The sequence below is a fragment of the Perca fluviatilis genome, chromosome 19 (assembly GCF_010015445.1).
Source record: "Perca fluviatilis chromosome 19, GENO_Pfluv_1.0, whole genome shotgun sequence".
Classification (NCBI taxonomy): domain Eukaryota; kingdom Metazoa; phylum Chordata; class Actinopteri; order Perciformes; family Percidae; genus Perca; species Perca fluviatilis.
The window spans coordinates 17899683-17927319 of NC_053130.1; the positions used below are offsets into that span (position 1 = coordinate 17899683).

At 41.0% G+C, this 27637-nt stretch overlaps 1 protein-coding gene across 2 annotated transcripts; it reads right to left on the reverse strand.

Moving 5' to 3' along the window:
* Positions 1–3181: 3181 nt before the first annotated feature.
* Positions 3182–27327, reverse strand: crtac1b (cartilage acidic protein 1b). Of its 2 annotated transcripts, XM_039784281.1 has the most exons (15): positions 26952–27141; positions 23755–23942; positions 21648–21844; positions 21133–21269; positions 18007–18163; positions 15648–15782; positions 15378–15520; positions 12197–12333; positions 10700–10782; positions 10332–10432; positions 10060–10228; positions 8728–8873; positions 7751–7793; positions 6936–7079; positions 3182–6655 (listed from the first exon to the last, which is right to left on the reverse strand). In XM_039784281.1, exons 2-15 carry the CDS (start codon positions 23934–23936, stop codon positions 6528–6530), a joined length of 1902 nt encoding a protein of 633 aa, XP_039640215.1. In that variant the 5' UTR covers positions 23937–23942; positions 26952–27141; the 3' UTR covers positions 3182–6527. The 2 variants fall into 2 exon arrangements, with proteins under 2 accessions (XP_039640215.1, XP_039640216.1); XM_039784282.1 differs by lacking the exons at positions 6936–7079; positions 26952–27141 and adding an exon at positions 27159–27327.
* Between the last annotated feature and the right edge of the window lie 310 nt (positions 27328–27637).

The following is a 27637-nucleotide window of genomic DNA, read 5'->3' on the forward strand; positions in this document are numbered from 1 at the left end:
TTCCTCTTTCTTTGGCTGCACGACACTTTCTCTGTCCGTTCTACTTCCTCCACGCCCTTCCTGCTCTTATATTCCTTGTTCTCTAAACAGGGGGAAAAAATGTCCTGCTTTACCTTTTCCACAATTTCTTTTCAGTCTGAGTCACGGCCTCCCAGAAGGGGAAAAAGTCACTTTCTGGTATTGATTTGTTAAAATGTTTATTCCTGCAAATGACAGAAAATCAGTATCCCACCACAGCCTCTGTGTTCCAGAAATATTTTGACTGGCAGCGGTGCCTGGCAAACGCAGCAGTCAATATAGTGAAGTTTACAATTGTGTGCTTGCATGTAATGCATCAAACACGAAGCCCCTCTGAGAAGTTCTTGGCATGAGAGAAAAGTCAGGTCTGTATTAGTCTCGCTTTGCCAGACCTTCCTCCACAAGCGCTGCGGAGCATTACGGGATGGTGCTCTGGTTTATTGGCATTTCTTTAAACCAATCACAATCGTAATGGGCAGCGCTAAGCTCCGCACGGAGCCGCTGCAAAATAGCCTCAGGAAGGAACTTGTTCAAAGGTTGTTTTACTCGTACAATAGAAAACTCAGATTGGACAGCTAGTCTAGCTAGCTGTCTGGATTTACCCTGCAGAGATCTGAGGAGCAGTTTACCATAGTCCTCATAAATCCACCGGAGTTTAAAATTAGAACACAAAGAAAGCAGAAGGAAACGGACATCGGCGAAAAGACATGCATCCTGTTGGAATTTCCTGCGGCACCGGAGCAATCTTGGAAGTGGAACGTCGAGTATATACGTAGACTAGGTCTGTAGTGACATTAGAAGAGGATGTTCACTCCTATATTCTGCTCTTGATGCTCATCTCGTACTGGAATCACACACAAATACACATTTAGTTCATTCCCCTCAGCAAACACAACAGAAATTCAGTTAAATAGAATCATTTGTTAACTCTGGTAGTCTACCGCAGAGTCTCATGAGGCTTAAAAACTCTGGCTGTGCTCACTCAGGCCGATCAAACATGTATTCACATCCTCCCAAATTCAAGATCACGGTGAGTTATGATTGTGCATTAAACCACTGTGAGGCAACAAAGAGAGAGATTCAGACGCAGACATTCTGTACACAAAACCCCACCCACACACAGACCCTTTGAACATGTGCATGGATGTTGTATCTGATTTTCAACATTTGTTTTGAACTACTGCCGGCAAAACCCCCTGTGCTGAGTCGCTCAATGAAGAGACACGAAAAACGATTTTTTCCTGCAATATTGCTTACCGCTGCCCTGCCTGTTGGCTTTGGCACGACCATCTGCTCAGTTTATTTAACCTCAGCGTGATTGACAACCCTTGTGTTGTGTTTGCCACTGACTGGACCTCCCCCAAGTGCAGCCCAGAATGCTACATAAAAACAATGTTAAACATGTGGTTCAAGTTAAAATGTCACTTCTGATCACCTTGGTTAATCGTGAAACAAAGGTTATTGTGTGTATTACGGTGGCCGACAGAGGCAAACGCCCTGCAACTTCAGAAAACACATGCAAATAGACAAAACACAAGCAAATTAAGAAAACAACTTAATTAATTAACATTAACAACACATGTGCAGCATTCAGCAAACGTTCTGCAAATACACACAACACAACCAAATACATAAATGCGCTGCGAATAAAAAACACACAAACCCCGAAAAGAGAGCATGAGACGGGAGCATAGACTGTATATTACTAATATATTATATTATGTTATTAATAATAATAATAATAATAATATGAATTTAATATACAGTCTATGGAAGGGAGGGCATGAGACGGGAGTTCTCTTTTTACTATGCAGCCATACCTGACTCTAATAAAAAGTGCTCTCTCCCCGTGGGGTCGAAAATCCAGCTGTTCCACTTAGCTGCTCCCTCTAGAGGTTTGGAGAACTTCCGTTGTGTAATCTGGATGCAGCGTTTATTTGTTGAATTTGTTTTCGGGGTTTGTGTGCTTTTCTTTTTGCTGAATGCTGCGCATGTGTTGTCAAATTAATGAAGTTGTTTTTCTTTTTGCATCGCTTCTTTTTTCGGGGTTTGTGTGCTTTTCTTTTTGCATCGTTTTTATTTGCATCGTGTTTATGTATTTGATTGTGTTGTGTGTATATGCAGCGCGTTTGCCGAATGCTGCACATGTGTTGTCAAATTAATGAAGATGTTTTCTTAATTTGCTTGTGTTTTTTCTATTTGCATGTGTTTTCTTAAGTTGCAGGGCATTTGCCCCTGTCGGCCACCGTATGTAGTGCATCTTAGATCTGTTGCTTGGGGCAAATAAATGGTGCTGTGTCAGTCACTGCCCTCCTAACTGCGAAAAATGTGGAACAGAAGCAGGGAGGAGATCTAGAATAAAGGCTGAATACAAATATAAATTGAAAAACTGAACAGAATTTTCTTTAAACTGTACATGTATGCCCATTGCATACTGAGATTTGTTCCAGACCATGTACGTAGGGAAAGAAATAAAATGAATAAAATGGCTTGAAATTAGCAATTGCAATAACCAACAACCTACTTAACAGCCATCTGTGTGATGCTATTCATGCTCAAGTGGTTGTTAAAGTAGTTTAATCTGTAATGTTGTTGACTTGTTTCAGTGTTTGGGCATGGTGAAATTGGTCAAATAAATTTAAATCAAATGACTTGAGATGTTTTTAGGCAGGGATGATGGAGCATTCATTTGATCCCAGGCTGCAACGAACCCCAAATGCATTAGTATAATTAGGTCTGTACTGGCCTGAAAACACAGGAGTCAAGAGTTTGCACACAGCACCACTCTCCACTTAAGATGCTCTGAAAAGCCTGCTCGGTTGTTAGCATCAGGGACAAGCTCGTTTTCACAAAACTAAAGAGAAAATAAACATGCATACCATCTGCAGCTAAAAATAAATGGCCACTACAGTATATACAGCCACATTTATACAGCTTTTTCTTCTCGTCTCCTTCTGCTCCTTTTTTTTCTTAACATATCCGTCTACTGTATATCTGTTCTGTCATTTTTGTGGCATGTATATATTGTGCTGTTTGTGGGGCATTCTGTGATTAGTGGTCTGAAGCACGCAAAAAAAAAGGCATTTGGGTTAGTTTTCCACATGGAGCACATGTCCACACACAAACACACTGGCCCAAACTCCGCTGAAACATACACATTGAGCATTGTGTTCCAGGTTTTATTTTGTACAGGGACATCTCCAAATGCAGTTCATTTCAGCAGAAAAAAACACAGCTGGAGCCTCTGGGGCGCAAAACAATGCCATGGCAGTGACCATGCCAGACACGCACGCACACACACACACACACACACAGACACACACACACACGCACACACACACACCCACACAGCATCCATCCTGCAGGTCGTTGGACAGCTTTCAATGACACTGTTAAGGTACATTACACAGTTTAAGAATCCCAGAGTGAAAGGCTTACCTTGCTCTTAGTGGATTCTATTCTGTAATTGTAGTTACTGATGAATGTGTCATTTCGCTACCTTTTTGTAGCCATGAACTTCCAATCTAGCCCAAAAATATGTAACTCTATTTTCAGGTATGTTTAAAGTGGTTGGGCGTTGTAATCCATCACTGTGGCTTTCATTTATTTTCTTCAGCATTGCCTCATATTTTGAATAAACTCAAGTTTCACCTGACACAGAAAAGCTTATCTCGAGTTGAGTCTTGTATAATGATCTGTGATTTCAATGGCCAGAGTAGAAACAGTAAATACTGTGACTGGTATGTTTGGTTGCATATTGCATGTGTATGTATGTACATGTAGTTAAGAGCTGTCAAATAGCCAACAATCGTCAGTGTTATCCTTTCTTTGTTTACAAACATCAGAATTAGCTGAAATTTCACAACCCATTTCAACACATGTATAGGAAAAGATACAAACTAGATTCACACAACCATGTCTTTGACAACAGATAACTACATTGTTATAAGGATTGTGGAGATTAAGTAGAAGAATGTGAGGAAAAGGGTCAATAACACCGGTATGGCCTTTAAAAGCGTGCAATTTTGATAAACACCTGTGGATTTCATTGTTCATGCAAACTGTGAGCTTAAATATCAGTTCAAGTCTGACCCAAGAGTGTGATTCAAACTACAAAAAAGTTTCCATTCTGTCCTTTCAATCACATCATTACAGCAACATCAGTTGAACCTATTTAACATATCTGTTATTGAACATTTCTGAGCAAACATTCAAATATTTGACTTGAGTGGACATGATGTTGCTAAACCCTTGGTCTCTCTCTCCTCCACAGAGTCTCTGGCTTACACAGAGAGCATGACAACATTATCGACGTGAATCCAACACAGATCCGTAGCGAGTAACTCTAATTGCTTTAACACATCCATCAGTGTTTGTTTATTAGTTTTTCATGCTCCGATGCCACTTAGTTTTCATTACAAATGTCTCTGAGAGAAATAAGTTCAGTCTCTAAGTCTCAGCTGAAATGTTTGATATTTACAGGTGGCATGATCTGTGGTTTGGGTCCAGCTCATTAGCAGGCTCGGGGACTGATGTCAAGGGGCCCAGTCTGGTGCTGTTTCTTAAATGGAATGTGCAAGGTTTTTTGGCCAAATATTTCCAAAATATATAACACTTGCCTCAGTGAGTGAATATGGAGAAATCCATGAATCACACGTTTACACGCATGCACGCACGCACACACGCACATATACACACACAGTCACTACTCTGGATGACTACTTGCCAACACTTGATGAAGCTATCCTCTGCTATGACAGTGAACGCGGTCTAACTCTGGATAAGATGATTGTGTTGTGCATTTTCTGTAGTGGGATTGCTGAGGAGAGCTGATTGTTCTCTGCAGAATAATGTGGAAGCAAAAATGTGTGTCAGTATCTTGTAAACGACAATGCTTTCACTTTTTGGTCAACTTTTCTGCCAAAATATTTATTAATTTCCTGAAAAGTTGCAAGAAACACATGGGAATGTGACAATAATGATGTATGTATTGTTAAATAGAAAATGAAGGGTTCCATGTGCTTTATGCATTTTACTTCACCACAGCATGTCAAGGGCTTCACTATGAACACTACTGTGTTTACAACCTAAAAAAAAAAGATCACCTCACACACATTACAGTAATGTAGGACAAGTGAGGTTTGTTTTTATTTAATGCAATAAATCACAGCCCCCCCACATAGCCACACATCTTCCTTTTGTCTTTGCTTCTTGATATTTATTTAATTTTAATGGAAAAGGGTGCCAAGTTATCAATAACCTTAAATATTGTGAGTTGACGTTCATTTAATATTCTCAATTCAAAGGATACATCTGGTGATATTTTAGATTTTATTTACGGTCAACAAATCCCTTAAAAAGACCAAAATCAACAATGAATTGACCCTACTGACAAGTTTCTTCCTCTGTGCCACAGACCTCCATCGGTGTTCAAACATCACCAGCGCTACATTAAATGAACTGGTAAGTTTTGTTTGAGGTATTTTTCAAGAACATTAATTTCCATGGTCCATAAAAATCCACATCCTCTTTTGTCTTCATGCTCTTGTTGAAAATGAGCAATTAGTACTAAATTAGGGATTACTATTAGCAGTAAATATTGTAGGCTGATGAAAAAGATGAAGAAAATTTGCAGTTCTGCATTATGTGAAAAATGATTACAAAATGGCTATGTCAATTATGTTTCAAGTACACCTTCCGGCTATTGTACTTACATTTTTTGAATTTGTTCCCGTCTATTCTTGTGCATACACACACATACACGTGTGTTTATTTTTCACTGTGCTGTTGTATTATTCATAGGTATAGTAACTTGATGTGACCTACCATCGAAGACAGATGGTCTGGCATATGTTCCTCCCACACACGCATGCACGCACACACACACACACACACACACACACACACACACACACACACACACACACACACACACACACACACACACACACACACACACACACACACACAGAAGCCTAAAGCTTGGATACCTGGTGTTCCTAGGCATCCCAGTAAGCCCATAATAAGAATGAGAGTGACATTGCAAGGATTACCATAGTGGCATTGTGGAGATACAGATGGGGTCTCAGCGTGTCTCTAATAAATGTGGTGTGTGAAGCCAGTAGATCAGTCTGCTGTAAAGTATGAGCAGTTGTTTATACGCTGCAGGTCCACTTATTGACTTGGCCTCAGTTCAGGTCCCACTAAGATAAGTGCCAGGTGATGACGTGAGGGCTCTGCGAGTTTGACACAGTCAGTCCTGAACCCCATAGTTCCCAGCGAGCATGCTCCCTGTGTGTTTCTTTATAGTCCAGAGGGGGCTGGGAGCCAAGAGGTGACACATAGCAGCAGTGAGGAGGGGGCAAGGCTGTAAATAACTGATGGAAATAGATAGCAGACATCCACATAGGAGAAGTAGTAGATGATTCAGTGAAAAGTTTGATCTGATAGGTTCTGTACATCCCCATTTACCAGTGGAGAGAGTTATGAAGGGGAGAAGACAGTGACCGCTACAGTAGTCCAGTCTGAAGATGGGTAGAGACAAGTGGTAGCATAGAGACAGGGAGCATCCAGAAAGAAAGGCCCGAACGCTTGCGTTCTCCAGAAGACCGCGTCCCCCCAAAGTAAGCCACCTGGGCTGCAGAATAAGAGGCAAAAGAGAGGGCAGGGAAAAGTTAGCCAACATCTGCGTCTTTATGGCTGAAAGAGAGCTCATTCTCATGGGGGAGTTAGTCATGCAAGACAGCAGGGTGCAGAGAGGGGACAAGGTCAGAGGAATGTTAGCACCTCTAAGCCTTTACTCAAAACCAGAGTAATTAAGGCAGCTTAAGGCATCTCGTTCTCTTGCAGTGCTTTCTTTGTTCTCCTGATCATGGTAATCCAGCTAAGTCTACCCTGACTCTGCCAGGACCACTCACCCACACAGGCTGACCCATCATCGTTGGGCTCAAAGCCCTGGTTGCATCTCCTCTTGGCACGGCACTTATAGCTGCCATAGGTGTTGGTGCAGACAGGGCGGTCAGAGGGACACACAGTGGGAAACTGGGTACACTCATCTTTATCTGAGGGAGGGGGAGGCGAGGGAAGGAAAGACACTTTGATTTTAAGCGACACAAGCATAGGCCCAATCCCAAAGTCCGGACTCACAGACTCATGGACTTTGGTGCGCGTTCTCGCGAAATTCGTAAGGGCTTAGGGTTGTCCCAATGTGGAATTTCAAAGGGCGTGAGGGTTTGAGTACACACTTACCGAGCCCTTTCCGTGAGTCTGCATCGATGCAGACTTCACCAAAGGGAATTACCCACAGTTCAAAGCGTTGTGACGTTCACCGCGGAGACGATAGGGAAAGCCGGAAATTACGAAGGTAAACAACAGCACGACACACGACCACGGAACGGACCAACCTGTTGTCCAGCTTGTAAAACAAGAGTTTGGAATCAGGTAGCCGTCTCCTGGGCCTTGGCCGTATGGAAAGCAACAAACTTAAAATGAAAATTCCCAAACCGGCAAGTGTCAGCAACATCTTTGTTATTAAACGTCGCCAAGGTAACATGTGATCTCGTGAAGTGCTGTCCCGATCCCATTTCTACCTATCTGAGCCCATGTGGCCTCACACACTCACTCACTTAGTACCTGAGATCAATTAAGTCTGTGAGTCCTTAGTCCTCAGTCCTCAGGACTCACTTTGGGATTGGGCCATTGAGTGGTCAACGAAAACATCTTTGCAACTTACCTGTGCAACGGCCATTCTCATTCAGAGCAAACCCATGACCACACTGTAAGACACAGTCAGTCTGATTAGAAACAAGCATGTATTTTGAATGAAAAGTGTAGATGTTTGTATGTGATTATACAGGCGGGTGCCAAATAATGGAAAAACCTGATAAAATAGCTGGAGACTTAACTAATGCCCTGATCCACAGAACACAAGGAGTCACTGAATGGCTTGGCAATATAGTAATTGTGTTAATGATGTTAGACAGCACTCTCAACCACCATCATCAAAATACCAAATGAGGGAATAATAAATCTACGACAACAAACATGGAAGCTGCTCTGGAGAACCCAACAGATTACTAAGACACTATGTTTGTTTTTCATTTCATTTGTCACCCAACTGTAGCATCTTTAAATTATTGTGATGCATACCATTTTTGATTTGTAGAAAAACTACATAATCCCAGTGAAAATGTGTGAAGTCTGCATGGCCAGATTAACCTGGTAGGGGCCAAAAATGAGCTGCTGATCACCCATTAACCCCATGTTCTTCACACTTTCTGTGCATTGTGTACAGTCTTCCTATGCTAAAATACTACCTGACCTCAATGTTGCAGTGTTGTTAATTGACCAAACACAAATTAATTGTGAAATTTGCTAAATATAAACACACAACTTAAATAATCAAGGTGTCAAAACTGGTATTTAATTCAGGGATTCTCTTCCAAACACAAGATCAGGTAATAAAGCAGATAGTGCACTTATCATATTACTGTATGCTCCTGTTCCTAAAATACATTTTCAATTTAATTGGCACAAACCAGGTAACACATTGTTAGCCTAGAGTCTATGTGTTCCTTTGAGCCCTCTCATCTTATAGCAATTCTTAAATTACTTGTTTGACATTACCACTGGGAGCGCCAGCCAATTCTACAAAGCTTAACAACCTTTGAGATGATGCAAATTGAGGATTATTATGAAGCACTGTTGTACCTCTATTTCCACAGTAGGAGTGACTTCTTCCTCATCTCTTGGATAGTGGATCTCCAGCACTGTGTTGACGTCTGAAGGCTCCAGGGGTCGGGCCGCTGAACGACCATCTGGCCAGTACACCTCAACATTGGTGGCAACATCCTTACCTGGTCAGACGTACAACACACAGAGGAACATTTATAAGTCCTTTAGTGATTCTTGAGGGCTCAAAAAGCTTTCTCCTTTTTCTCTTTTTCACTAGTCTTGCATTGCTAGACCTGGTTGGGCTAGTCCACACAGCATTCCGTGATGGGAGAAAACATGCTCTAGTTTATTGCCATTTCTTTAAACCAATCACAATCATCTTAGGTGGCGCTAAGTGCCAGACGGAGCAACGGTGCCTCTACAAAATAGCCTCAGGAAGGAATTTGTTCTGATGGAACATGTGTACCTTCAAAGGTTTTTTAGTAGTCAAACAGAAAACTCAAATTGGACAGATAGTCTAGCTAGCTGACTGGATTTACCCTGCAGATATCTGAGGAACAGTTAACCATAGTCCTCTTAAATTGACCGGAGTTTAAAATGCCAACACAAAGGAAGTGGAAGGTGACGGACATCCGGCCGAAATGAGGGACATCAGGCGGAATTTCCGGCGGCACCTGAACAATCCGGGAAATGAAACGTGGTCAAAATAAGATTACTTTTTCACTGACACAGACACAGTGAGAGTCAGAGTGGCATGTGCCTCTTCTCTCTTCATTAACTATTTTAATCAGGCATAGAGAAAGCCCCTCTCCAGAGGGCCTCTGCAGCCCTTAATTAAAGTGGCATTTCTAATGTAAACAGATCTTGAGTTACCTTGCCAGACAGCGATCTACTCAGCAGGTGTGCTTCCTGAGAGCCAAAGAATATTAAAGTGGAGTTTAGAGGAGTATATCTCACATGTCTACCAGTAGTGAAGCTTTGGCTAATGTGGAGGTCTGTCCTGAAGCCACTGTGGTGTGGAAAGTTTGCATTAAAATTGAGGCCCTAGTTGATCTGTGCTTGGACAGTCCTAATACAGAACAGGGTCACGAAGCAGCAGGGACTGAGCTACCAGGCCTGGGTGACCACCAGTTGATACTAGGGCAGAAGGTGACGGGGAGCTGGTTCCTTACAAACCAGGCCAGCTTCCAGCTGCAGAACCTGTCTGCTATCTCTTCCTACTTTGTCCACTTAGCTCCCTTCCACAGTCTCCCATGGGTGTCCAATCAGGCTGGAGGTATTAAAACAATGCTTTCCACATGGAGCTTTCATTTCACTTCTCACTGCAACAGGTTTTTTTGTCCTTTAATTGTTGAAATAAAAGCTTACCAAGGCCAAAGTGGGCAACAGGCTCCATCTCACACAGGTACCCTGAGCCACCGTCAATGATCCGTGTGTGTGGGCCACTCTTTTTAGTGTACAACACCACTTTAGCTCCTCTGGCGAAAGCACCAAACTTGGTCCGGGGAATCACTCGCAGCCAGGCGTTAGTGGTCCCCTAAGACACAGACAGAATCAGAAAAGGGAGGATTTTGGTTAAGATTACACTACACTGAGTGACAAACTGATTTTGCGACTTTTAAGGTCTCACAAACACTCACCTGGTTGACTTTGTAGACAGAGAGCGGCTGTGCAGCACTTTCACCATGAGATATCAGCAGTTCCAGACGGCCATCACCGTCAAAGTCTGTGGCTACAGCTCCTGTAATAATGCAGCTAAACACTTCAGGAAACGGACTACATAACATTTATTATTCTCATGCAGGGAAACTAAATGTTTTAACAGTCATAGAACTAAATATGTGAAAGTCTTTTTTTTATTACAGTATTAATTCATAAAGTGCATAAGGAAACCCCAGTGGAGCTCTGGTGCCATCTAATGGTAAAATGTTGGAATAGCAGATGTGAGGCTTTGTTCTTGCACTGCTCATTATCATTGTCAGACAGCCATCTCTTCTGCCACACTCACCGGTTCCTCGTCCTTCAGGCTCTGATGCTTCCCCAACATTCAACTCTTCTATCTGGGGGTCTCCATGCTCTCTCCTGCTCACCCTATCAAATCAACATACCAGTGTTACCCATCAAAACACTGTAAAACCGCAATACCAATGCCACTATAAATATACAAGCAGTGTGTACTTAAATACAGAAGTTTGAACTGAACTTGATATTGAGTATTTCCATTTTACTTTATACTTCTACTCCACTATATTTCAGAAGGAAATATTGTACTTTTTACATTTATTTGGCATCTGTAGTTACTAGTTACTCTACAGATTAAGATTATACACATAAAACATATAATCAGTTTATAAAATATGATAAACTGTTATAAAGTAGCATTAAAATGTCAGTGATAACACCCAAATAATGTAATATATAATAATATAATATATAGTAATATAACACCTAATAGCCCATTCAACATTAATTATTCATACTGTACTTTAAATACATTTTGCAGACAATACTTTCATACTTTTATTCGCGTAGAATGTTGTCTTTCTGTAAAGCACTTTTGGCCAAACATTTTAAAATGTGCCATTGAGTTGAATGTCTTCAGAAAAACATTAGTTGGAAGAAATCATGCACAAATTACCTTTAGTGCCTTTACCTTTAGTGACAATGCATTTTATATCCAAGTTTCCTTAAGTTATAATTTCATTTTACAGTGCATAATGTGCTGATCCTGCCTTTTAAACCCCTTAGCTTAGCTAAATATTGATTAGTTGTATTGAATTAATTAGCTTGGGCACAATAGTTTCAGCTTTCTGTCAGTGCCAAAGAGCAGAGTTAAATTAGCTGATTTATCCTCCCACTAGACGATGGCAGAGCCACAAGCTGTGGAGCAGTGACCCCTGTCGGACATCATTGTGTCCAGAAAGATAATTTCTTTTCCAATGACCAGGCCCACAGGAATATTCTGATCCAGGAAACCTCTGGGGCTTACACTGATTATTGATATTCAGTATGAATTGACCCACCAGCTCATGGCAACATTCATCATGACGTTTGCATCCAAAATATGCCAGATCAGATTTTTATTCAGACAGGATGGGCTTATTATACTATTAAGTCCTAACAATTCATATGTTTCATGCATTGTGAAACCTGAGTTCATTAGTATTATCTGAAGAGGAAGCCAAATGGTAAGCCAAAAAATAGACCTAAAACTGTCTTAATGAAAGATTCAGTCATGTGTAGAAGAGGAGGCGGAATGCCAGACTAGATAAGTATCCTTGGCTTGGAATTTTAAATTCTTCTCAGCTTCCAAGCCCAGGTTTAGAATATTAAATCAAGACACAAGAGTAGTCCATTAAGCTCATGATTAAAGTGCTATTAAAACTTCTATCATACTATCATACTTGTATAACGTGTGTGTGTGTGTGTGTGTGTGTGTGTGTGTGTGTGTGTGTGTGTGTGTGTGTGTGTGTGTGTGTGTGTTGTGTTATTTCTGTGTGAATACCTAAAGAGCCTGTTGGCGGAGGGGCCCCTGTAGGCAATGTTATTGAAAAAGACCTCCAGCTCATTGTCATTGTCAAAGTCAGCAGCCATGACGGTGCGAACTGGGGATGGCATAGAAAACTTCTGGGATGCTATGTCCTGAGAAAAAAAGCAAACACGTGGTACGTCAGTGAACAGACACACAGACACACACACACACAGGTGGGGGAAATGCCTTTTAATAACCAATTGTGATCACCGACTTTACCTGTACTGCAGGTGTATTTAATCACATATTTGTGCATATGGTTTCTCTCATATTGTGTTTTTTTATTTATTTTGATTTGATGCTGTTGTAATTTAATTATTTATTATTGTTGCTTTTATGTTAGATCAAGGTTCACAGGTATTTAGTAATAGTCCAAAACTTTCATAAACGTACAGTAACTTTTTGTCACTCTATATGCTGATGACAGTATGTTTTAAAATTCAAGTTTTTATTTATTTCTGTACTCTGAGAGATGAGGATGATGCACAGTGTAGTGCAATATAAGAACACCACAGATACTTGTGTGTATCAGAGGATTTTCACTATTACATCTTGCATCCTACATGTTTTCAGTCCAACATGACAGGTGATGTGAGCTGAACTGAAAATAGAGACTGTTCCATAACCTGAAGGTCACAAGTTAAATTTCCACAACATCAATAATCAGTGTCCAGTCCTTGAGTTAGACATTGATCTGTCATCTGCTCACTCACTCACTCACTCACTCACTCACTCACTCACTCACTCACTCACTCACTCACTCACTCACTCACTCACCACCAACTCACTCACTCACTCTCACACACACACACACACACACACACACACACACACACACACACACACACACACACACACACACACACACACACACACACACACACACACAAACACACACACACACACACACACACACACACATCCACTCACTCACTCACTCACTCACTCACTCACTCACTCACTCACTCACTCACTCACTCACTCACTCACTCATTGTAAAAGTGTAATCTTAAGCCTAAAGATAAAAACAAAAGCCCTTTTTTACATCCAAAAAGTAAACTGCAGCTCTCCTGCCTAGAGAAAGTCTCCCCAGCAGAGTAGTTTTTGCACAAGAAAGTAACGGATATCACCTTGCTTCAGTGACACGGTTATAAGTCGGGGAAGAGTTATAGAGCAGCCCTTCACTCCCTCCAGTATTTACTCCCTGTTTTAATTATAAGGCTCATAAAGTCAGGGGTGGGGAGGGCTCACAGTGACCTTCTGCTTCTCAGGTGAAGGAGAGGGGATGGCCAACTGAGGGCCACAAGGGAGGGAGGGACTTTTACTTTATAAGGAAAGATAAATGATACATTTTACAATATTAAATGAATATCATAAATTATATTATAAATGTGTGCATTTTTACTGTAATTGTGTACTTATAATATAATTAATATACTGTTTGATTAGTTGGAATTTTCCTTTTATCTTTGATTTTGGTACAAAATAATTGAGGATCAAAATTTCTATTTGGGGCATTTTCCATCTCTTTAAATACATATTGAGTGTGTGTGTGTGTGTGTGTGTGTGTATGTGTGTGTGTGTGTGTATGCGTGCGTGCGGGTGCATGTGTGTGTGTGTGTGTGTGTGTGTGTGTGTGTGTGTGTGTGTGTGTGTGTGTGTGTGAGTGAGTGAGTTTGTGCATGCATGTGTGCATCCGTGCATGTTAAACCTCAGCAATAGATTTGAATTAAAGCACAAACAGGCCTAATCGGCACTTTCAACTACGCAGGCAAGCTGCTGTTTCAGCCCAATTTAATTAGCGGTTTACTGGAGTGATACAACAGCTTCATTATACATGCCAAAGGTCAACACGGCTAGTAGGAGTGTCAGCATGTGTGGGGGAAAGGGGTCTTAAATGTATTGTGGGCTTGTGATTTAGCAACTGGTTAGCTAATTCAATTTGTCTTGAGTGTGTGTGTGTGTGTGTATGTGTGTGTGTGTGTGTGTGTGTGTGTGTGTGTGTGTGTGTTTATGTGTGTTCGTGCGTGCGAGTGTGTCACTGATGGAATTGTTTCTGGGCTAAGCATCACACATTAACCCCTTATTTGACCCCTATAAAGATGCCTCCTGTGACGTTTATCTCTTTGGTAAAAGATGTAGTCGCAGGTGCTGACAGATAGATCACCAAGCAAGAAACCACTGCAGATTTACACGCAGCAGAGCTCGTCTCTGTCTCTGCCGCTCTTAACCGTACTACACAAACACCTGCACACTGCTGGCTGTCTCACAGGAGTAGTTTATAGTCGTTGATTGAGTAAATCACTGGCCGTCTGTCTTTAAATTCCACTCAATCCCAAAGTTGGCCAGCACTGACTGACTCGTGCTAATTCACTAGCCATGCGTTAGCATTGATAACTCTCGTGATTCACAGAGTTAATAGGTGAGACTTGCTGTCTTTGTGCTGCTTGTTCATTAGACATTGATTCTGGAGAGAGAGGAAGAGAGAACCACAACCTTACTCTGAAACTCTTCTACATCATTTGCAGTGCCTGATGGGGGAATCACCAAAGAATGTAGATTATAAGTGAGTGCTTATTACTCTGGATTATCGTCCGACCTACCAACAGTTTTCATTGGAACTATTTTCTACCAAAGAAATAGTACCAACCAAAACCTTTGACAAGTACCTACATGGTTAGATACCACAAGATATGTGTCAACACATGCATTTTGTAATAAAGGCCTCAGTATGCTTCAAACAAAGTGCTTGTCTAATGGCATATGAAACCTTCTTAAAGGCGGTGGTATGGGGGGGGGGGGGGCAGAATCTGATGATTTTTCTTTGCTTTCCATAACCAACAATCAGACAAGGAGTTTATACTTTCCTCTAAAGCTAATTTTTTTCACTCTTCATACAACTACTGTCACTTTTTGCATATACAACGGAAAATGTGTTGCCATTCATTTTGTCTTGCATCTCTCTTTGACGGCAGCCTTTAGGCCTGTGTGAACATTTGGAACAGGAATATACATGTGATGCATCAAACCACCGTATTCGTTTGAAGCATACTGAGACTTTAAAGCCGATATTGATAGAAGAGCTTTTTGTGTAACTATTGCCGTTTATGTGCATTAGGAGTTGTCAAATTCCCAGGAAACACTTTGGACCCACCTTGAACTTCTGTTTGCGGTTATTCAACTGCATGTACAGGCGATGGGGTCCATTCCAGTTCCCGTAGACGATGTCTGTCTTTCCGTCACGATTGAAGTCTCCCAGAGCAACCCCTCTGCCATGCTGCATGGGGTCCTCCACACCTACAGGTACATGGTAATACACTATCATATGATAAAGCCTACCTTGTGTATTGTTTTTGCAAAATGTGTATGTATAGAATTACTGATCTACGCCTATGATATGTTAAACTGTACATGTTCCTCTTACCAGCCTGCTGCGCCACATCAGTAAAAGTTCCATCTCCGTTGTTCCTGAACAGGAAGTTTGGTCCGTACTCGTTGACGCAAAACACATCAGACAAGGTTTGACTGACAATGGGCCCCACCACGACACCTCGCCCTCCTGCACAAACAGAAGCAGCAACGGTAAGAGAAAATTTGTCACTTTAAAAGAGGGTGAAGAGACTGTTTTAGAAAGAAAATGAAGCAGGATAGGTGAAACAACAGAGAGAATAGAGGAAGAGAGATCAGCGCCATAACAAAGGTGAACGGCAAGAGATCATTACTGTCTTTCCAGGCCATTTGCTCTAAGCAGGCAAGGTCTTTCTGCTGAGTCCTGACACTGACTCTGATGGGCTACTCACACACACACACACACACACACACACACACATAGATAAACACATATAGGCACAATGGCAAACAAATACAAAAATGCAGATGCGACACACTGATAATATTTTGTGTTAACCAAAAGCTAACAGTAATTTCTTGATGAAAATATTTGTGTGACTGTTCAATACACTCTCAATATCACCCCAGGATTTTCCAATGACATTCTATAAAGTGATGTGTCTCACTAAAGTGTCTCATCTGAGACCAGCAGAGTCTAATTATGAAGTTGAAAGGGCTTTGATTGCCCTTCCAGTATGCAGACTGAGTGCTGTGAGTCAGGCCTTGCTCATGATTTACTGGCCCGCTCCATCAGCCCAGACAAATATCACTCGCCCCCTATGGCCATAAACCACTAATGTCTCTCCAGAGATATGTAACCATTAGATATACAACTTCACTGCCTGTCACTCTGCTCTGATTAACGACAGTTTGATGACAAAGCCGCCCACCGTTCATCATTCACAGCAATTCTGGGCCGGCTCAACCTGCCCCTCTGGTGGCTTAAATGACATCCTGCATGTAAAAAGATCCATGGTTGATGAAGATTGATTTTGTTATCTCCAAATAAAAAGTCGTCTCCCATTTCCAAAACTTACTTGGACATTAGCGTCAAGGACTTTTCAATGGTTACAATAAAGTATCATAGAGGCAGCACTATTATCAAAGAAACAAATCATGGCGAAATCATTCATTTTGGCATTTATTGTTCTCCTCTTCGATACCCAAACAGGTATCCATCACAGGGTTAAGTGAAGTGTTGATCCAAGCCAGGGAAGTGAGCTGAGGTGTGGTGATGAATTTCAGTGATACTTGTGAAGTAAAAAAATCTATTTCAAGGTCATCTAATCAGTTTCAAAAGCATTTCTATGGCAGTTCAGAAAAACAATAAAAACACATTCAACATTTAAGACAATAGGAGGCATTCAAATGGTGAACACAATGCACACAATAAAAATACAACAAATGATCAACGAGATAAAATAAAATAAAATGCAACAAATAAGAATAAGATACAGTGCTCGGCTTTGGTGGGATGTGAGAGGCAGGTAATGGTATATAATGTTTGCACATGGAATAAATGAAACAGTTTCAGAAGCATGTATCTTACTTAAAGATAGGATGAAGGGAAATTAAAATGGATTTGGCTTTTTGGGTGATTTATCAACTAAAAATGTCCAGCAGGGAAGGCTGCTGCTCACCAGTGATTTTACTGGTCACTTAAATTCCATTACAAACCATTCAGTAGGATTCAGGAGTGGTTCTATGAACAATCTCTAAAATAACACCAGTATTAAAAACATTTTCACCTCTTCAGGAAATACAGTCTCTGTTTACCTTACTGGCATGTACAGTAACACTTTGATCAGACTGACTGAGCTAATTGCACATAAAACACCCTGTGCTGTAGTGACGTCCAAATCTTTGTATTCACACCTTCAGAAGTCTGGGGGAACAACACCCGGCTGTGATAGATGCCATCTCTGGGCCGTTGAGCTGGTCTGATGTATGTCTCTGTCGCCCTTTGCCTTTGCTTCCCTGTGACTTTGACTGGAGTAAACAGCTGACAGGGCCAAAGAGCCCACTAACACTCTCTCTCTTTCTTCTCTCATGCTTACACTCATCACATTCTCTTTCATCTCATGCTTTTTTCTCACCTGGCACCTCTCCAGCTCTCCCTTACTGCCTCCCCTCTAGCACCTTCTGTGTACTGAAGTCCTATATTTCAGACTCCATAGGTACAACAAGCACATGCTCCTCTGCAGATGTCTCTGTAAATCAGACTGAAGGTCCAGTCCTGCTGGATGATGGCCTACATCTCTCCCTCACACACACACACACACACACACACACACACACACACACACACACACACACACACACACACACACACACACACACACACACACACACACACACACACACACACACACACACACATTTTTCATACCTACCTGTGAACTTGTTGACTCCGGCCTGCTCTGCCACGTTGGAGAGGGCAATGACGCCCTGTGAAAGATCACTCGCTGCCTCATCCATTTCAATGAGAGAATGAGGACCCACGTTGCCACTGGCATAGTTGGCTATGTAGATAGCGTAACGGCCTGAACCCTGGGGGAAAAACACAAATATGGTTTACATTTATTAATATACTCTACTTGTATATTTAACATACTGAGAATGAATGCAAATGAGAAACCAGGAATGGCATGTGTAGCTAAATGTTAGTTGGTATATAATTTCCTGATTCTGCAAAACCCTTAAATGGTCAGTTCACCCAATTTACTAAAAAGATGATTTAATACTAGACACTTGCACAAGTGTTTGAGATCTCTGACACTTAGTGTAGATTTCTACTGCCACCCAAGTACAATGTAGGTCAATGGCTATTTGAACAATTCCAAAAGCACCATTTCTTTCAGAAACTATTTCTTGGATACTCTGGATAATTTTCTTCAGAGTCACAAGTTTTTATTGAAACTCCTTTTTACCACAGTTAAGAGGACATTGTTTCTGAAAAGACACATTGATGCTGGTTATTTTTTATTTTTTCAGTACTGTCAGTCAGAAATCTCAGACCAGTGACAAAACATCACTTTCTTTTACTTAAGGTGAATCGTCCCTTTAAAATTTAAAAAGAAAAATATAAAATATAACTAGCCCTATCGGATAGGGCTGGTTATATTTAATTTTTTTTATTACCCAACAATGCATTAGTCTATCTCTCAATACTACTTTCCATCTTCCCTACCTTGTCTGTCTGTCAAGCCTGGTTTATCTGGCCATAAATATATATTCTTTTTGCAATAACAGATGTTTTTGGCCTCTTAGGGTGGCAGAAACAAGTTAATATAGTGAACATAGCAAACAGCTGCTTATTTACACATCCAGCCGTTTCAGAGCAACATTGTGTTTCACTTGAAGTCTTGTTTGTGTCCACCTGATGAATGTAAGTCTAAATGCTCCACTATGTTTACCAGCTAGTCGCTGACTGTGTCTGCCAGTCGATGCTGAGCAGTTAGTGTAGCTACAGTGAGTTTTTAGAGCTTTTCACTGAAAACAGCTGCCTGCTGTGGCGGAAAACATCATTATGAGAGTGAACCAAAACAATGAAATTGCAGGGCCAGACAGCTAAACAATGAGCTGAAACTAACAGATTCACTTGATAATTCTTTGTATGGTTTCTTCACTGTGAGCAACCTCTTTTTCTTTAAATAAAAAGCAAAATAAAAGGTTGGGCACAGTCATTTTTTGCAAACTAAAACAGGATTAAATAAGCTATGTGTAATGCCAGGCTTATACTCGAACCATTGTTTTTGAAATGCACAGTTTCAATCAAACCTTTTTTTCCCTCTTGGTCTCCCTTTACCCTGTTTCCTACCCTTTACACCCTCTCTCAGTCTCTCTCTCTACTCCTTCCTCTGCCTCCCTTTGGAGATTAATTTCACACTCCATTATCAGTCAGAGTCCCTGCAGACACAAACTCACAGACGGAACCACACTAATAGACTACACACTGGATTTCAATGAGCTTTCCCACCAGGCCCTAACATATTTCAATCAATACAAACACATGCACAAATGCAAACACACACACACACACACACACACACACACACACACACCATTTCACCATTTGTGTTAACTTTACTATATTTTTTACAAGACAAGAAAAGTAAATGAGTCTTGTTGATGTAAATGCCATGAAGCATCACATTATGGCCTGCTGAGGTGGGAGGAGAGGGTTGCACTTCCTTACTTACGCATGCACGCACGCACGCACGCACGCACACAAACACACACGACAAAATGAGAATGAACTACAATGAAAGACCTGAAGGCCACTGGCAGTTACTTAACAAACTTAAAAGTCAACGATTTTTCAATAAGTCTTCACCCAAGGCTAATTTCTGTCACTGGAATTGGCTGCATGCCCTTTACATCCATCTTTACAGCTATCACAGAGAAGCCTGAATAAGCTACCATCTCTGTATAGCGTTTTCATTTATTCATTTTCAAAGGTGCTTTTTATCGAACGTATTTCAATTATTCTGGCTATCAAAATCCACTCATTTTCAGAAGATCCATCTTGCCTGGCAGTGCAAAGTGAACGGATCCATCAGTTCAACGTGAGACCCCTCAATATGTCACCTTTATCAGTTTGTATAAAACTAATGATGGGACATCACTTTCAAGGAGACTGGGAGGGATGAAAGAAATGGATGACTAATTATCCCTCTTCTATTCTGAATGATAACACTTTATTCATGACCAAATAAGACCAAACACATTAGCTATCTAACCGACTATACAACATGCTTTGGTTTTGGCCTATGTAACCTTCTGCCAAATCTGTTCTAATAAAACTTGTTCAGCAATAGGAAAATCTATTCTCTCTCTCCATCAGTCTGCTGGAACTAGCATGGAAGAACACACATCAGAGTTTTGGCTTCCTCTAAAAGCATTATGCCATTAACAGCAGATATCTTTCCAATCGGTTTGGCAGCTGCACAACCTATCAGTGTTCAGTGAGATGGGACTGTGGTTGAAAAAAAATCTATTATAATCCCTGCTGTCCTTTTCCTAGTATTACTTTCTTAATCGCTTCCCCTGATTGGAAGTGAGAACTGTATGCATGCGTGTGAGATAAGAGACATAAAGAGAGTGAGTGTGTCAGTCAGAGATTGAAAAAAAGGGAATAAAGGAGGTGAAAAGAGGGAAGAAAACAATGAGAACGGGATTGAGAGAAAGAGAGAAATTGCTACAGGCAGAAAGCAGGAGTGTGTAGTCATCACTCCTCCCCTCGTACGATGTTCTATAAAACAAACGAGCCCTGGCCTCTGTAATTACAGTGGTGCGATGGACAGAAGAGAGAAAATGGCACACCATTCCCCCAAATGAACTGTCATAGCACATGCTGAGTAGGGCGGCGTAGGCAGGGCATGAGTTATCATTGGTAAACAAACAGAAGCAGCCATGCATGTACGCAGAAGACACTCTGGGGAGTTTGTGTGTGTGGGGTGTAGTGTGGATCTGCATAGACTCTGCTTTGTGTGTGGGTGTGTTTGTGTGTGTAGTACCTTTCTGTCCACACAGGCCACTGAGCGCCCAGCCATACGGTTGGCAACATCTCTGTGTTCATTAATGTCATCGTTCAGCAGATCTTCAAAGCGTCCATTACGGAACTTAAACAGCTTGTCTGAATAGGTTGCCCGACCTTGATTCAGAGAGAAGCAGAGTTAAGGAGAGGCAAAGATTTTGCAGCGAGAAAAGTGGTGTTATGCAGTACAAGAACTGTGGGTGACTGGAAACACAAGTGGTTGTTGTGGCTGAAAGTGACCTCTATCATGTGAGGTGTTGTAGTTTTGGCAGTGGGCGCACTGTAGCTCTTGGATTGATTAATAGCAGCACAAAGCTTATCTGTTATCTGATTAAGACTCAGATGAGATAAGCTTAATATCTGCACATTGATTCTCCTTCTTTGTCTCTGCATAAGAAAACAGGCACAACCCCTATGGGAGTGTGTGCACAAAAACATTTGTCAATGTGTTTTTGGTAAAGTGTGTCCACGTGTGTGTGAAAGCATGTACTGTACCAGAGAAAGCATTATTGGTGTTAAGGACATAAATTTCCTCCCGGCCGTCTCCATCGATGTCACACGCTGTCACTCCGATGGCGTTGCCTTGGCGGTCTCGCAGGGCGTAGAAAGGGGAGCTACGGTTGTCAACAGCAATGTTGATGAGCCTTTTCTTCTGCTTGTCATACTTCAGCACCAGGTTTGGGCCATTGTAGCTGTCAACAGGCACCAATGGCAAGCCGTTAGATTTTCATTATATGAGACTGTCGGAAGGAATTTCGAAGCCTAAATCATGGATTGCGATTCTTTTTTGTTCTACAATTCATGAGTAGTGACTAATGATGTTGCCTAAAACTCCTGAAAACAATGTGAATGTTTCTTCATTTGTAGATGAGTGTACTCAAATTTCTGGTTGTGCTGTATTTTGTAAAAGTGTTTTTTTAAAGCCCCTGAAAACTTAGTTTTAAATCTTAAAGGGGAACTCTGATTTTACACATCAAAGTCTGTTTATATCTAGCAGTACTACTGCACATAGTTGTATAAAGCCTAGTACACTACAACACTACACGTTTGAAAATGAAAAAATAAATCTGGGGGTGTGGAGTTAGAAAGAAGTCAGCTTACCAGACCTCTGTAGCTCGCTGCTCACTTCTGCTTGAGGCTAGCGGCTCAAGGCTACATTAGCCGCTACTAGCATAACCGCCCCACTAAATCTTGAAACAAACTGTCAGCAGTTTAGTTGCATCACAATGTAACTCAGTGGAGTTGCATTGGGGTCCAACAATGTTTTAGGAGTGCCAAATCAGTGCAGTAGCCTACTCTTAAGTATGTCTCTATAACTTAAATATCCATGACTAAATATGCAACAATCTCAAGCTAAATCAAAAAAAAAATTATTTATTAAAAGTATGTTGATCTGCTACATCAGGACAGTGTGGGTGTGGTTTGATCAGATTTGGTTGACAGTGGTCTGACAACATCAGCAGATAACCCACCAAAGCTCTTGATTACAAAAAACGTGTGCATGAAGGATGACATCATTTACAATAAGAAGTTGGCTGAAAAATTAAGTATTCAGGGCCTTTAACATTCTGTATGTTTTACAATCAGTATAGATTTTTAGTAATGGCATCGCTATAACCTCGATTTGACAACTATTTCTAGATTTTCTTCAGGGTACTAATTCAATCTATCATTCCTTATTGCACCAGGGGAGGGTAAAGCAACAGCTTCCAGTCAAAATCTGATTTTGCCAAAATATTTACATTCTAAAAAATTACTTAAATGTCATACACATTTGGATATATATCAAAAAGCTTTAAAACTCTGCAGGGGATATTTGGGACATCATCTGTTAATAACAATAAGAGTGACACAGAAAAGAGGCCACAATCTGATCCATCAACACTTTTAACACTCATCTCTGTTCTGACTGTTAACTTGACCATACATTCTGATTATAAGTGAAAAAAGTGGGACCACAGTGACCTCACAAACTTGTCCCCTCGGCCATTGTATAATAATAGGAATACACTTTTACCGTGCTATACTTAAGTACTGATGGTCAGTGTAATATAAACTAAGACACTCTATCCCAAGATACTTCTAAAACCCAATGAAATGACATCCTCCATGAGGTTTTGTGATGCCCTCTTGTCCAGCATACCTGCTGAATAGGGTGTCTTGGCTAAATGACATTTATTAAGCAGGGTCATTATGGTCCATCTATTTTCTGTTAAGCATTGGGAAATTCATTACTGCTTCACTGGATAGAGGCAGGCTTGCCAAACTGTTCCCATCAATGGCGCTCTATCCAATCACATCCATTTTCATCAGCTAAGCAATCCTCAAGGCACCATTGCCATCTCTCGTCTTTTATTCTTTTGCCTTTTGCCTTTGTCTTGAACCTTTAGCTTGGAAAAGGAGAGCATACTTTTAATCTAGCCTCTGATTTAGAGTTGGATACCACTCAACAGTTAATTCATTGCTCTAATTGTGCATAATTAAAAAAGAATGTAACACTGTGAGAAGAGCAAAGGGGGTATTACGGATTCACGAAGCTTGAAAAAAACTAATTTTGAGTAACAAAAGTTTGTTTTACCCAACCTGCCTGCCCCTTTCTCACCCAGCTACAAACATCTCCAGGTCTCCGTCCCCGTCCACATCAGTGATGGCCACACCGTAGTTGAGCTGGGTAGGGTTGTTGTCATAGTCAGGAGGAAGGACAGTGTTGGTTATAGCTGAGAACATAGGCTCTGATCGCTGAGCCAAGGAGATGGCAGGCAGGAACAAAACCAACCACAACATCCTCACCTAAAGGAAAAAACACACCATTTGCAGCAGCTGAATAGGAGGAAGGTTACAGTCATGCTATTTGTCTTCTTTGCTGCTTCATAAATCTCTGCCCCTTTTACTCAAATGCATTTTCCAAAGAGCTAAAGTGCAGCAATATGTCTGAACTAAAAAGTAGAACAATGCTGCTATAAATCTGTAAAAAAAAAAACAACATCCCAATTTTCCATCCAACAAATTCACACACAACACGCTTTGATTGAACTACAGCACACTTTTGTCCTGGCAGTTGAGGTAAATTATAATCAAATGTGTAAGTCATACACTTGCAAACTGCAACACATTCCCTTGTCGCTAATTCTCCAAATCCATAGTGAAGCAAACATCAGCGCATTGTTGGCAGAGCTTCCTCCTATACTCAGACATAAAGATGAAGATATACCACCACAATCAGAGCATTCTGCAGGGCTAGATCTGAACAACCCATCACAGGCCGACGGGCTGAGGAATTGCAGGACAGAAAATCTATAAATGGAGCAGGGCATTAGCCAGAGGCCAAGTGAACATAGAGGGAACCAATATGACCTGATATAACAGACCTGAGGCGCTGTTTCCTCAGAGACACTGACCAACTCTAAATTGGAAAAGCTTTTTTTGGATAAAAGTGCTGTGTGATGTCTAAGTGTCCTTTAGTGGTCAATAGATAAAAGGTGAACATAGAGGAATTGATCCAATTGACTTGTGAAGTGCAGGCAGGTAGAGGTGGGCTTTCTGATGCTCAAACTCAAAGGAGAGAAGAGAAACGTGACTGAGGGGAGAGAGGAAAGCGAAAGGTCACCTCATTAAGGCTAAAATAAAACGCTCATATCCAACAGCACTGCAAGACTTTACACACACACACACACACTAAATGTATTTTACAAGCTGACAACTTGATTTGCTCTGCCTGTGGATTTATGAACGCAGGCCGTCGTTCCAACTGTAATGCCATTGAGCCGTTCCCATCTCTACTTCTATACTGCTGCAGATTCTCCCTTTCTTCTCTGTCTGTCCAGGTGATATATAGCTCTTTAACATCTCTCTCAACAATTCAATTTAAGATAAAAACCGCATTGCTGTTTAAGTAATACTCTCAAAAGCACGTCGGCAAGGAGAGGAAGCACCTCCGCTGACACCTGCAGAAATATGGCCAGGTTTAGCGCTAGCTCTGCTGGCAGGCAGCACAATGATAACGCTGGCTGGAGAGCTGGTGCCAATGTAGACTGTGGCTGTTAGCAACAAGGGTTAATTAACAACACTGGGAGCACAAAATGAGGCAGTTTCTCCCCAATAGCGCATGATGTTATGACAAATGGGCTGAGCAGTTCCAGACTACAGAAGACAGCTTTACGAACGTTCTCATATACTTCATGTTAGATAGGGACAGCAAGCTATAAATTAGAAAAAAGGAGGAAAAGGAAACTTTAAAAGTAAAAAGAAAGTTGTGGTGGAAAAGGGTACACTATTTTCAAGTATATTTTATTGGAAGATGCACTTGGTGAATAATTTTAAAGTAGACAATTAGAGAACAAAATAACTACTTTTAGATAACACCGTCACTGGTGGGCAGCTAAACTTTAATGTCCATATGAATTAGGATATGTTATAAGACAGGGCTTTGCTTCTATTGAAACTGCAGCATATTTCAGTTCAACACCAGTGTGAAAAATAAAAATATTCCCAATAGTTGAGCCGTACTAAGTAATAACTAGATAGAAGAGGGATGTAGAAAAAATACAGATTGAAACTATGGGGACTGGCCTGATAACATGGTGGGGTACTATATTATCCATTCAAGGACAAACAGTCGCTTTGCCCCATATTCACTGCAGTAAAAACCAAGACACCCTCCTTGAGTCGTCAAGTAAAGTTGCAATGTAACTTTTCAACAATTGATGCACTCATTGGGGTTTTAGGATGTAACATCTGCAGGGTCAACAACAATATGTCCCACTAAAAGAATAGCAAGCATCAAATAAAAAAAGTAAAGTAATTTGTAGTAAAACAGCCATGAAATAGCCCTGGAAAAAAATATCGTTTGAAGCAGAGAAATGTTTTCGATTTGGTTATTTATGTTGGCATTAAGAGGCCATTACCACAGCGTGCAACATCAGCATGTGCTTTCTGGAGCGTTCAAGCCTAGCTCTGATCCTGATAACACTGCGACAAAGAGCCAGCAATATCTTCAGTTTCAAACACACACTTCCAGAGGCTCTTCTCTGTGAAGGACACTCTCACTGCAGAACACACACACACACACACACACACACATACACACACACACACACACACACACACACACACACACACTAAGTGTTGTACCAGACATAGTGAATTACACTTAACAGTCACTCTGAGTAATCAACAATTGCCATTAACGTTAAGCTCCAATTCTTCCATCATTTACCACCATGGATATCAGACTATAAGAGAATATAAAAAAACAGCTCATCCCAGCAAATACACAGTGCAGCAACTCACTATTAACGCCTCATCTGCCTCACAACAACTGATCATTGTGTTTAAAACATGTTATATGTCATGAACAAAAGGTCATGATGAAAACTATTTTGTTAGTTGTAGAAGTTTTTGTAAAAAGTTAAACTCTTGAATTTATCACCAGTATGACGCATGCTACTGAATAACTTGTGAATGTATAATAATAATAATAATAATAATAATAATAATAATAATAATAATAATAATATCTATCTATACTCTTGTATTTTTCAAACATGAAATTATATAAAATGCACAACTCTAAATGAATATAAGTACAAAAGCAAAAAGCAACTAATTAAAAATAAGAAACAGTGGGGAGATGACCAGAAAAATGTGCAACGATTTAAAACAGTGATAGCTGCTGCATTAAATAATCTATTTACAAAAGAAACCTGAGGGCGTCTTTCCTTTTACTATCTGCTTGTCGTTTATTTTAATTTTTTTAGGAATCCACTTTATGTGAAGCAGCACTTATTCCGTGGCACTTACTGCAGGTGATGATAAAACAGAATCATGAGCTATCTGACTGAAAACGGATGAGCAAGCGTCTTAATCTGGAATTATGATTTGCTCTAGGCAGAAAGTTGCAGTCAAATCCGGACGGAGATGAACTTTCTATCGGCTCTCCGTGAGAAGATCCAGCGGAGCGCTACAGCCATCCAGCAGCTTCAGCAGCAAACAAACTCACGTACTCACAGATGCAGGGACGCTCGAAAACTCCAACAAATCCTCCGGCGACTGACAGCCAGAAAAGAGAGAGAGAGAGAAAGAGAAGGAGTTACAGTCAGCTACTTGTGCGGTGGATGCCGCGGTTATCTCAAGGGTTTTTTCCCCCACTTATTCCCTTTACACAACTTCCAAAAGATTTGCTTTATGAAATCACTTGTGTGATATTTGAGCCAATCGCCGGAGACAGCCTTCGAACTATTTAAACACATAGCCAATGACAGAGCTGTGAAGCAGTGGGTGGGCGTGTCCCCAGGTGCTCATTATGAAATGGCAGCGCTTGGGGCGCAGCTGGGATGGGGACGCAGAGCCTCCTCGGTTCAGTTCGGACGCTCTGACTCCTGCTCCATCCACGTGCGACCATACGTTCTGTTTTTTTCCTCTATCAAAGTACTGTAATCTACATCTTGTCTTCTGCAGTTTGATTAAGTCATAATTAGCTCAATTTG